The 13012-nt window shown below is 43.5% G+C and overlaps 1 protein-coding gene across 2 annotated transcripts in view; it reads right to left on the bottom strand.

Moving 5' to 3' along the window:
• si:dkey-40c11.2 (drebrin-like protein A) overlaps positions 1-5175 on the bottom strand; it is a 36972-nt gene extending 31797 nt beyond the window's left edge. Inside the window, exon 1 of one of the 2 annotated variants that reach the window (XM_037099181.1) lies at positions 4722-5175. In XM_037099181.1, coding sequence (XP_036955076.1) covers positions 4722-4813 — 92 coding nt within the window. In that variant the 5' untranslated portion in view covers positions 4814-5175. The remainder of the gene's footprint in view (positions 1-4721) is intronic. The other variant, XM_037099180.1, reaches the window with a different exon arrangement.
• Between the last annotated feature and the right edge of the window lie 7837 nt (positions 5176-13012).

Raw genomic sequence — 13012 nt, 5'->3', positions numbered from 1 at the left:
GGAAATATGGCTACTTCACACATTCATTCATATGGCATTTAAAATCATTGTCTGACCGAAGTCTAGAACTAAAGTGTCAGCCCAGGATGAATAAAGACAAGATTGACTGGAATTCTGTTGAAACTGAGTCACTCTGTTGCTACAATGAAATCATGTATTTACTCTATGTGTAACCGCCTGTGACTGTGATGATCACAGCAGGAGAACACAGTGAATCAGTTCACGCAAGCAACAACACAAAGTATCAAAGAGAAAGGGGTCGAACAAGAAGGTGTGTTCAACCAGAGTTTGTCCTGCCTTAACAGGTGTCTTCACAGAACACACTGTTATTGAACAAGCATTGCATTGTGTGGATTTTGGTCATTTGTCACTGCAATTGTGACGTGGGCATAGGGCTGGATCAAAATCCGCACAGTGCGCCGGGAAAGACGCTGCCGAAACTGCCAAACTCTCTCGTGTGTTTTTTGTGTCACGCAATATTTTGATATTTTTTGTCCTTTCAAACAGGTGAATATGGTCGAGCACAGCCAATCTCTGAACAAAAGAGCAAACAGCTACCAATTATTAAAGCAAAGCTGATGTTTACCTGATTTAAAACGAAGGTTATAAATTGCACCTACTGTTATACTTTTTATAATATTTTATAACACACATGGTGTCTTGTCTGAACCAGCGCTGGCAACTTGTTATTATGCTCACGTATCATTCTGGTATAGAAGAAAAATGCCCTGGCTTCAGGGTTTTTCTGTGGACCCAGCTCAATCGCCTTGGGCTGGGCTAAATCCAAGATGCAGCCAGGCAAAATAGTGTCGGGGTGACCCTTGTTTTGCATTTGGGATTGAAAGGCTAAATCCCTGCAAAGGAAAAGGTAGGAGCTGCTAGCTCGTTTACGTTTGGACTGTAAAAAAACAGATTAGTGTGAGTAACCTAAAGAACGCAGCCTGAAATAGGCACCCAGTGCCAGTCAACAGTATACATCTGCTGAGTCAGACTAGTGCATTACAGACTCCTGACTACTTTCACAATAAGTGCCAAATATATCAGTATTTATGGCATTGATGCTTTTTAGAAGAAACTAAAATTAACTATGAACATTTCACCAACATGGCACTCAATAAAAAATGATACAAGCTATGTGGCAGCATGATGTTGAATCAACACATTAACATTTGTCGTATTCAGTTTAAAGTTGAATAGGGGATGTTTATTTTTTTCTACTGTGTATGGATTCCTTGTCAAAACGTTCTGTGCCTAAGCACCGCACACATGGATGTGTTTGCACATGATCAGGATGATACCACCTCTGCTTTACGTGAGCCAGGAAGAAACACTGGTCACCAGGGCCCAGAGATGTCTGGATACAGCCCACACCCAACTCTTATGAATAGAGGTCAAACTGCTCCACAGCGCAGTAGGAATTCCCATCTGATACGATTTGCAAGGCTGAAACAATGCTGTAAACATTTCTCTAAACTCATTTCTCCCCCTCTTTTACATGCTTGGCTAAGCTGGTGCCGCACTCTATTTGATACTTGGCAGGAAGACACCTCTGTTAAGACGTGCTGCTTTGGAAAACTGCTCTTATTTACACAGTCGCATTGGCTGAGTTGAAAATGTGTAAATTGTGCAGAACAAACCACCAACGGAGGTATTTTTTTTTTGCTTTGTGCTACAATAAAAAGCAAACACTCATCCAGAAGATGTCAACATAGGTGCTTACAAACATTTCCATTACACAACCACATTATGTAATGTGACTTTACCCAAAGTAACCAATCTGAATCGTTTATTTTGGAGTAAACTGGACATAAATCAGGATTTCTGCTGCTAAGAATTAGAAGCATTTCCTGTTCAGAGAATTAGGCATCATCCTTGGGAACATGCATTCTCACTGTTTCTCTTTCTTGCTATCTCCCAAAGCAGGCACAAACACAAAACACATGCGGACAGTGTAGGTTTCCAGCCTATGATTGAGACACTTTGCAGTCCTCAGTGGTCTGGGAGACCAGGGAGAGACCTCCAAGGCTGTATGTTGAGCAGAGAGGTCTGAATGGAGGATGCATTGAAATTGCTCCTCTTTTCTTCAGAGCCTCGCCCACAAAGGGTCTGTTTCCCATTCAGGACACAAGGTCATTAGATAATACACACAGGGACCTCAAGGCCACACAGTGGGGGCGGGATTGTTCAACAAAACCAGCGTCCTGCCCCTCTCTGTGCATACTTCTCAACGCCCCAGACTTTAATAGTCTCTGCAGGATGCATATGCACATCCAGAGACAAACACATTCACATGCAAACCCACATAAAACCCCTTCGCACACGAGGTGCGTGTCTGCTTCTGTGGTTTGACAGTGGGAATCATGACATCATCGTGTCACCCTCCCACTTCCCCATTCAGTCAGGGGGGGAGTTATTTAGCCTTGTAAAGTGGGCCCAGTGAATGCTGGGGGATTCTCTCTCTCTCTCCCCCTTCTTTTTTTTCTTTTTGTTCTATTGCGAGCACAACCAAACACATGCTTGTTGTCCATAGATGCATCTGAACACGAGACTGGCATCAGTTGGCAGAAACACGGTCCAGATCTGAAAGTTCACAGAAATGCTCTGCAATAAGAAGCTGCTGGATCAGAAAAGTAACGATATGGAGGTGTTGCCATGGGACAAAGCCTCCACAGTGATACTAAACATGGAAAGTTTTGAAAGATTTTCCGAATGAAGGAAAGAATGGAAACTGAGCATGTTCTGCCTGGATGGGGAATGTATTTCCACCTCATTTGTGAAGATGTCAGTTTTCAGCTTATTGATTTTAACTCATCGCTTTCTGAATCTAATATCCTCAATTCTGCATGGTGGCACGAAAAGCCAGGAGGAAGCAGGCAGTGAAACCCAGTGGGTGGCAGAGGAGGATGAAACATGGACAGAATCAGTTTTCTCCTTCCACATGAACGTGTGTGTAATATCTAATTCTGCCTCTGCAAGCTGAGTATAGCCAGTGACAGCATGTCTGTAACATAAAAGAGGAGGAAACTGGAGACAGAGGGTGAGACGGGCTGACAGAGTTGGAGACTGTTATTGTTTGGGAGAGATGGATAGGTCACCATGGAGACAGACCAGCCAAACCCTTTGACAAAAGGACAGAGTGAGCCAAGTTCCAGGTGGTCAGGTTACAGCATGATGTGGTGTCACGTGCCAGAGCAGAGCGAATAAATCAACTTTTTATGCGTTGGAAAATTAGAACTTAAAACAAAGAGCTAGTTCTTCTGGTAAAACACTTCAACTGTGGTCTGAATACGGATTCTGTCTTCATGTTTAAAGACTGTGTGTTTATTGTAAACATCTTAGGTGTTACACAACTCTTTAATTATTATTATTGGTTAGTTGTGAGGACTCGACTCATTAACAATGGTGGAGCAGGTTTTCCCTTAAGTAAAAGGGGCATTACTACAGAGTGAGATCCTCTGTTCTACGTAAAACTCCGCGGGGTAACTGCTAATTACTGATAACGTTAGCTGCCATTAGCTCAGTTAGCTGTGCAGTTAGGGAGTGTATCAAGAGACAGGATGGGTCAGGGCAGGATGAAATAACTTCAGTAGATATCTGTGCAAATCAATACATGGATTATTTTGCCAATGTATTGAATATTTCAATATATTTTGAACCACATTTTTTTACACATTGCACCTTTAAGTAAAAGTATGGAAGTCAGTATATTTGAAGTACTAAAAGTAAAAGTGGTCATCTTGCAGAACAGCCCAAATCCCAATGTTATGTATGAAATCCATAGATAACAATTGTTGGTGCATTAAAGCCTTCATTACATTAATGTCACAGCTGGTAAAGGTGGAGGTTGGTAGTTTTAGCTATATGCTGCTGCATAGCTTAATGTATAATGATGTATCATAATTTATTAGTTTATCTACATTTGTATTAGTACTATCTGCAAAGTCAGCTGTCAGTGAAGCTGAAGTAAATGTCTCCCAATTGTGGTGGAGTAGTAGCTTAAGGTAGCATGAAATGGAAATACTTGAGCAAGGCTGATTTACCTTAAAATTGTTATTAAATAAGCTACTAATTAGTAGAGTAAGTGCACTCAGCAACTTTCCACCACTGCTCATGCATGCGCACTCTGCCGTCTGTCAAATTAAAGAGCCTCTCCCTGAAAGACAAGCCGTGTCAGAGATCAGCACATCAGCAGAAACATGATCCTCGGCACAAAGAACGAAGCCTCACAGCTCTTCGGGGAGAACAGCACAGTCACGGAGCGCAGGGCCAGGGTGAGGGCAGCGCGCCGCCGGCCAGGTGCTGCGCCCGGAGAGCCACACCGACCCGCCTGGCGTGCGTAACGCGCGGCGACGCTAACCTCACCTCACCGCTCCGAGAGGAGGGGAGGAACAATGCATGGCTGTGTTAGTGGGTAGCGTTCTCGTCGCGGGTCCAGGTTGCGTGCTGTCCCCTGTGCTGGCCACCTCCGGAGCCCTCACTGGATTAATTGAAATGAAGCCGCTCATTACGCAACAGCCAACCTGGTTACGCGTGAACTGCTAAAACTCACTTTGTAAAACAAGATGAGGAGCGTGAAAGTTTCATGAAAAGTTACTGATTCTCATTCTAATGACGCAGAATTGTAAAGTTGACATGTAATCGTTAATATTATGATGCAGAGGGAGGAACACGATTCTGCTGCTGCAGCGGGGCGCATGCAATTTTGCTCAAGACTGCGTTACCAGTTGGTGGAGGAGCGCGGGTTGAGGATGTCCTCCTTGGCCGTGAGCAGCGACAGGCTGTAGGTATCAAGGTTGACCGGTCGCGTGCCCATGATGGCAAAAGTTTCCAGACCACTCCCGCAGCCTCTCTCTCTTCACTGGTCCCGACGGTGTCCGCGGTCGGAGTATCTGCCGGAGAAAAGCCACAGCGGAGCAGCGAGGGCGGGGGTCGTTCACGGCCGAGCAAACAGCAGCGAAGGCGCTCGGGTTCATGCAATGTTGGAGGGGCTTAAGGTCCGAAACTGGAGCGATCTGTGCGGGCGCCGCGCACTCACAGCGTGGAGGAGACTACGGGACTGCACACTGGTCTTTGTGCAGCGGGGTAGAATAAGTTTTCACCAAAAAGCCCCACCTCCCGTTGAGAGAGTGGAAAGCATAATGACCTCACTGGCTGGGTCACTTGGAAGAAACGCAACCGCTCAGCAGCACGTACAGATCACGTCTCATGCATCCTCCCTGGTCCTATATAACTTCCCTGCTTTTTTTTTTGCTTTTTTTTTTTTGCTTTTTTTTTCATCTGACATTTTATACAGCAGACATGTTGCTGTGTTAAAGCACTGGAGTCATGGCACCACATCACCATTATTTACATGATAGTCCTTGCAGGAGAGGGGGGTGATATCTGAGGGTAAACAGCACAGAGCATTCCAATAAAATATTTATTTTGTAAGTCATTGTTATTGTTCTCATTAATTATGATGGATTGGCTTTCACTCCAGCATAAACCAACGATAGGACTTGTGGTTCAGAGGGGCTACAGGGCAGGCCGGCAGCGTTGGATCTGTCAGTCTCCTTTTGTCTCTTTTCTGTCCTTGAATCGGCCCCCGTCGGCCCCTTGGCAGACTCCAGAGAAGCCATTTACAGTGCAAGCAATCTGAACGAGCCAGAGACGAGCCAATTTCATGGGAACTGAGTCTGAAGCAGGCAGCAAGTTAGAAAAAAAAAAAAAGAGCAGGGGAGGCTGTTTCAGTGTTAAAGAGCGGCTGGGGGTCTGTTCAATGGCTGCCCAGCAGTGACACACTGACCACACAGTCTCACACACACACACAAACGCTGCCATGCACTGATGCACACAAGCTGTGAACTCCAGACAAACTCCCTCCAGACGCACACACACACACACACACACACACACACACACACACATGCACTGGTGTCTGACTGTGGGTCAGTGGCATGAGGGTTTAAGATCTTGGATTATGGGAACGCTCCTGAGCTCTGTAATTTACTTAGCAGCCATTCTTAGATAATCCGGGACAGATGTAGAGGGTAAAACTCACAGGTTTTTACCTCCTGATGTGTCAGAATCAGAATGAACTCGACCTCATGAAATATGATTTCAGATCACCTCTGCAAACATTTAGTGTAAAGTGCCACACCATGCCTTTAACTACTACGATTTGACCGGGAACCAGTTTACAGTGATTAATCCTCTGGTGAATATTGGATTGACACAGTCCCCCGACGTAATAAGTCGTGAGTGTAACCACTTCCTTTTGAGGCACAGGGAAAAGACTTTCCATTTTGACTTTGTAATCCATTTCCTTAGCGAAATTTTGAACAGTCAGGGTTGCAACTATTTCTCAATGATGCCATAGTCAGGAAATAATGAATAGGTCTATACTGCAAATGATTTAAAGGAGACCTACTTCCTCCAGTGTGTTATTATGGTTCTTGTGCATGTAAAAGATCTTGAAAGTTAAAAAAGGTCAAAGTCCGCGCCAACAGAAGCTCCTCTCTCCCACAGAGAACACCGCTCCTGAAATGTCTCGTCAGTACTCTCCCCTTTGATTCCATGACTTTTTGATATAATGCTTTAAAAATCTAAGAGTAGCTGCTCTGTTGTTGTTGTTAGCGGCACTGGCTCAAGCATGTGAGTGCTGACCAACCAGAGGAGACTAGGTGTTCGGGAGGAGGGGCCTTAAAGAGACGGGAGCTAAAACCGAGTGTTTCAGACAGAGGGGGAATACAATGAGGCTGTGAACATTAAAGCACGTAGACCTATTCTAATAGTAACACAAAGTGAAATCATGAACTTGAAAAAGGCTGAATTTTAAAATTCCACCTGGCATAATACATGTACATGTAAAGCCGGGCTGCCTCATTCTTTGTTTGGAAAAGTAAACAGTTCTCCCCAAAGAGCCCACATCTGGTAAACCCTTACTGTGCGTTGTGTGAAAAAATGCTGCACTACTTGTATGAGTAAGCATGCAGCACAGTCTGACTCAAATGCTTTGGCCAAAGCTTACATGCCAGAGGGACACGGGGTATGACATCCCCATGCCGCTATTATTCTTAAAACTTCCTGCTATTAGAGGCTCTCCTGCCCTCTCAGCCTCTCAGACCTCCACTGTGGATGTGAGCTGCAGTGCTGTTATGCTCCACTTCAGAAGACTTTGGCATTTCCTCTGCTGGGGTGCGGTGGCAGCTGTTTTTGGAGATGGGGTCTAAATGTGGGAATGATTGTGTGTCCAGTGGGGATTTGGACATGTTTGTGCGTGTGTGTGCATGTGTGTGTGTGTGTGTGTGTGTGTGTGTGTGTGTGTGTGTGTGTGTGTGTGTGTGTGTGTGTGTGTGCGTGCGTGCGTGCATGCGTGTGTGTGTGCGCGTGCAAAGTGGGGGTTTTCTCCTCATTTACTGAAACTCCTTCCCTAATTGTCACAGGCTTTTTTGTTCAGCTTCCTGCCTTCCTGACCCAGTCCAAACTCACCAAGTGTGGGTGACAGAGTGTTGAGTTGTCCAGTCACACGCAACATCCTCTTCTAGTCGTTCAGAGCACTTTAAATCTCCCTGATAACGCGTCAGTTTTAACAAGTCCTGGCTCATGCGCCTGGTCCACTATCCACTGATCTGTGGTGTTACACAACTCTCAAAACATAATCTCTCTCTGAAATGACAAAATAAACTCCTGCTACCAAACAAACCACTTCCTTGTATGCATGGATTAGTCCAAATCCTGTTCTCCTGGGACGTATCGAGGCTTGCGTGGCAGGTTTATGTGTGCTCAGACCTGATGGACCAGAGATGTGTTTGGGTTCAGGGGTCACAACCTGATCTTTGTCCTCCTGGCGCCCTACACTTCACTAATAATGTGTTTTCCACTGCTCCTCTCCGCACGCTTGGAGAGGCCGGGACCTACCTTCATCCTTACGTGCTGACATATGTGCGTGTGTATGAACAGCTGCAATGGTTATAATCTTCTGTTTGAGCTGTCATAAATATAGCCTTTCTGATGAAATTATCCCGTTGTCTTGTGAATTTACTGTGTGGCGGTGTGCGCTGCTGGAATGTGTCCAACGTTTTTACCTGTACAGTAAGTGCCATATGTGCCGGAGCTGTATTTCAAACCTGTCAGACCGCTCTGTACTTGGTACTGTGTTTGTTGTCCCATAGAAACCATCAGGCGATGTAGCTTTTGTGAGCCAACGGCAAGGAATGATTACTGGTCTGTAATAGAAGTTAAAGATAAAGATTGGAACCAAAAGTCAAAGATCTCTGTGTGCAGAAGTTACGTTCAGGTAGATTAGCAGATAGCCACAGAAACAACCATTTAGTTGATTTAGGTGAGATTCAAGATGAATGTTTAAATGCTCATTATATTGCATTACATTGTCCCAGATGTCTATACCAATAGTCAAACCCAGAGTAATCCTTAAGATCAATCAAGGTAGGGGTACGTTTTGCATTTCTTTATACTGTTCTTTAGGGTTTTTTTTTTTGTTTGTTTGTTTTTAACAATTTCCTCTTGTCACAACACTGCCACAAGAACCACTTGGTTAGGTTTCGGAAAACTTCATGTTTTGGCTCAAATTGCCACAGACATGGCTGGAGGTGTTGAACACCAAGCTTTAGTCAAACTGCTTTATTACATGTTGTTTCAGTGAGAGAAGACGTGGTTTTTTTTTTTTTACTTCAGCCGACCGAAAACACTTGGGCCTCTCTGTCTACCCTCCTCCTGTCGTGATAGTGCTGAGCTCAGTGGAGGAGTCATGTTATTGCTGTCCTTGAGGTAGATAATGAGGTGATGTGGGAGAGGCTCACCACGGCAGATGATACAGCTCAGCGTTAGTTAGTCAGAAGTGATACGCCAGAGGTGAACACACATTTGCCCGACAGCGGAACGCGCAAACATACCAGGAGCCTGTCTTATTTGGCTTAGCCTCGAAAGACAATAGAGGTGCCAGGCAGGTGTGATCGGAGAAGGAAACATCAGAGATATGTGACAAAGCTGGAAACAAAAGGTCGAAAAGAGAAAGAACACACAGAGTGCACACATGCATATGCAAACAAACCCTTCGCATGAGAGGGAGGGAAAGAGATAGAGGGAGGTTTGCAGATTTTCTCTGGAAATCTGGGTGTCTTCTCATCAGGCTTCCAGGTGAGGTCATTGCTCAGCTATGCGCCCTCACAACAACCCTGGAATATCTTCCCCTCGAGCCTCAGTGTGTGAATGTGTGTGTGCATCTGTGTACAAATTTTGAATCCCACTCTTAGCTCTGTAAACACAAACACTAAGGGCTGAAAACACAGCCACCTCTCTCTCCCTCCCTCCCTCTCTCTCTCTCTGTCTCTCTCTCTCTCTCTCTCTCTCTCTCTCTTTCCGCATTTTACTCGACGTTTTAAATGAACAAACAGAAGATTTCGACTTCCTCATCTGTGCCTTGGATGGGTGAAATATGACAAGCATAAACAAAAGCCAGGGTCGTGTGGAAATAAAAAGAGACCACAAATCTCTGTTTAAAAGAGCAACTCTTCGTCTGCTTTCCCAAACAAAACAGCTCTTAAATTTTGACCGTGGCGTCAGGATGATAAAGCATTCATAAACTTTGCTTTGAGAGGCCGTGATTTACAGTTTTGTGTGTGTGTGCGTGTGTGTGTAGAGGGGCAGACAGTTGGTTTATGGTTTATGGAGTAGGCCTTGCTTGGGGAGGTCTGGACCAGCAACATGGTACACACTTGGGGGAGGTTGATGTATACAAAATAATGTGTTGTTGCTCCTCAATCAATGGACCTCTTTTGTGCGTTTGGTGTTATTAGTTGGTAGTAACCCTGCTCTGGAGGCAGACCCTCTGGAAGAATAAACACCCAGAGTCACATTGGATTGTGCTCACATCCTGAGCCCTTTAACGACGGAATGGGGGCTCAGAAATTACTTTTTAAACTTCTGGGATTCAAAAGTTGATTTATCTTCATTCACATTTATCAACCCGACTGCTGGGGCGATCTGCAACGTTACCACCATTGTCGGGTGTTTCTGCACCGTCATGCTGCATGCTGACCTCAGATGGCGTGGTAAGGTCCATTGATTGACCTGAATGCAAACACACAGGTACATGACCTCAGCTTGTCCTTGCTTGCTAGCTTCGCCGGTGGTGAATGCCATTGAACAACCACCTTTGCAAAAGAGAATCTGTCTGAAGTGGCTCAGGCACAAATGTTCATGCATGAGGTAATGTTTCAGTTTAACTCATTTCACATCTAGTCATTTTCACGGACTTACTTCCTCATTCCATCCCCGACAGTTACAACAAAAAGCTACCAAGTAAAATGCACTGTTATCTTGTTCCTTATTTTTTACTATTATTATCAAGTCTTATTCTCTGTATTTGTTTTGATTAGATATGCCTTGCTATCCCTGATTTTGTGTAAAACATTTTTTTAGAAAGTCCTATTCATGTGAAGCCCTTTGTGCATGTAGTTTCATTCTTCTAAAGCACTCCTACTGTATGAAAGGTGCCTCACTTACAAAGTTTATTGTTACTGCTTTTACCAGTATTATTATTGTTTTTATTACATTGTGTGATTCTCTACTGTAAGACTGTCTTCAGTCCTTTGCTCTCACACTCAGATGTTCTTATCTGCTCCAGAGGGAACCCTGGAAAATGAGAGCCAGATGCGGTGATGTCAGCGCGTGTCTGTGACTCTCGAGTTGTGTTCTACGAGGCTGCGGTGCGAGAACAGGGCCAGGGCTGGTGGGAAATCTGAACACAGCCCACAGATCAAGCAGCTGACGCAGCAGAAAGGTCTGTAATCACTGTTCAAACCGATGCTGGCGAGCGTGGATGACGCTGAGGGCACACGCTTGTAAATTCCTCCATTTACATTTACTAGAGAATAAAAGGAAAACTGTTGTACGTCACTGGCTGTTAAAAGGTTTGTCGGTGAGCAGCTCGGACTGGTGTGTTTTCCTAGAATAGTCTGATTGTAACACGCACGCTCACAAGACGGCATATGGACACAAATATTCCACCACCCACAACTGCCACCTTCCCTCGTCTCTCTCTTCTAAAGTTACCCATCATCAGCCACATCACTTACTGTCACCATGGCAACACTCGGCCCTTTCCCCCCTGTGTTTCTGTGGTTTTCTGTGATCCCTCACCAGATTTGCTCTATTAAAAGTCTCAGCTCACAGCATGTTGGTCTTGATGATGCATGTGCTCAGGGAGCCAGTCACTCACTCAGTCCCTCTTTCATCCAAAGGTCCGAGTGAATGCGAGGGCTGAGGTTGTTTTGTAAAAATTTGGTTTAAAATACCTTTTTTGAGCAATTTCAAATTCAAATCAAGATCAAAAATGCTAAACACAGGTTGTAATTTCTATCTTCTATGCATTCCTAATACAACAGCCCTGTGTACATGCTGGCATATGACATTCAGTTCTGCTTAACTCTGTATAAGAGTGGCGCCAATTCTACTTTCAGCTCAACATTATTTTGCAGTTGACACAACATGCCGATTTCTGTGTGCTGAGTTAGAGCAGACACATCCTGACAGCGTCCATGGCCCTGCAGCATTAATATCAATGATCTTTGGCCTGTCCTAGGGCCTCAACCAAACTCTTCTCTTGAATCATTCAAAGAATCCAACACTAAGCGTAGAGAGTCTGCCAGAGGAGCCTCTCCTGCTGGATACAGGGACAGAACACCTATCTTCAATTCTGTGTGATATATGCATTTTTCATCACAAACATAATAGAAGCTTTAAGCCACTACGACCAATAGAGAAATTGGTGCACAACTATGAACATCTTAATGTTATTTTCTGTAATTCACACAGCAGTTTTTTTTTTATTCCACTAGGTGGCACAGCTGCATCAGACATCAAAGTTTGTATGGCCTGTGTGAAACAAAGGGTTGAGGAAGGCATCAGTGAAAAAAGTGAAAGAATTAAATCATTTTTTTTCCTTGTATTCGTTCTTGGAGCCCTAAAGCCCTTGTACCTTGTTGTTTTCTGTATCTCTCAACCCTGTACCAAACCTAACGTATAATGATGATAATAATACTACAATCTGATAATTTGTTGCAGGTGAGTATTATGAGGTAATCTATGTTGAATTTGGTGATTCATATATTCGTTTTCAACGAAAAATCAATCAAAGTTAATTACATCTGTATGTCAGACACAGTTTAAACAGACAGATAAAAGCATAACTTTGTTTTCTTTTTTTTTTTTTTATACCAGTAATCAGTTCTTTTATTTTCAGTTTCAGTGCTAATGTCATTCTTGTGTGCTTGACTGTGCTCATACTTTCCGATGAGCCCAGTCTATTGGTAATCATGCTGTAAAATATATCTAAGTGTACATTTTCTCAAACTTCGGCTTTTTTTGTTTTTACAAAAAAATACGAAACAGCAGCTGCATCCTTCCATCTGTTTTGGAAATTTAAATTATTAGGGTTCCATCTTGAAATTAACAGTATTGTTAAAAGTATTCAAAAGTCATACTTGAGCAAAAGTAAAGATCTTGTGTTAAAATACCACTCTAGTCATCCATACAAATAGTGCTTGAGTAAAAATCTTTAACTAGCTGATATTGAATGTATTTTAGTATCAAACTTATCTTTTGGCAACTTCTTTTGGCAAGCAAGACTTGAATATCAAAAGTATAAGTAAATGTAGATTATAAATATATTTACATGTATGTATACTGTGTAATAGCTGTCGGCTAGCTGTTTTTTTTTTTTTTTATCTGATTGCTGATAAATAAAATAATTTGAAAATGGGCTGCTGTTGTGCAGTTTGCACTCTGAAAAGTGAAGTACACAACTACACTTATCAAATGAATGTAGCAGAGTAAATCTGCAATATTTGCCTCCAAAATGTAGTGGAGTGGAAGTATAAAGTAACACAAAATGTATGACTCAATTAAATGTGCTTAGATACATTCTATCACTGGAACCTGAGCAGCATTAAATGGAACAAAGAACAGAATTGTCTACAAATTCCAAAGACAGACAAACACGAGAGACGAA

The sequence above is a fragment of the Acanthopagrus latus genome, chromosome 5 (genome assembly GCF_904848185.1).
Source record: "Acanthopagrus latus isolate v.2019 chromosome 5, fAcaLat1.1, whole genome shotgun sequence".
Lineage (NCBI taxonomy): Eukaryota > Metazoa > Chordata > Actinopteri > Spariformes > Sparidae > Acanthopagrus > Acanthopagrus latus.
The sequence above is the reverse complement of the archived record's forward strand: the minus strand, read 5'-3'. Positions and strand labels throughout refer to the sequence as shown.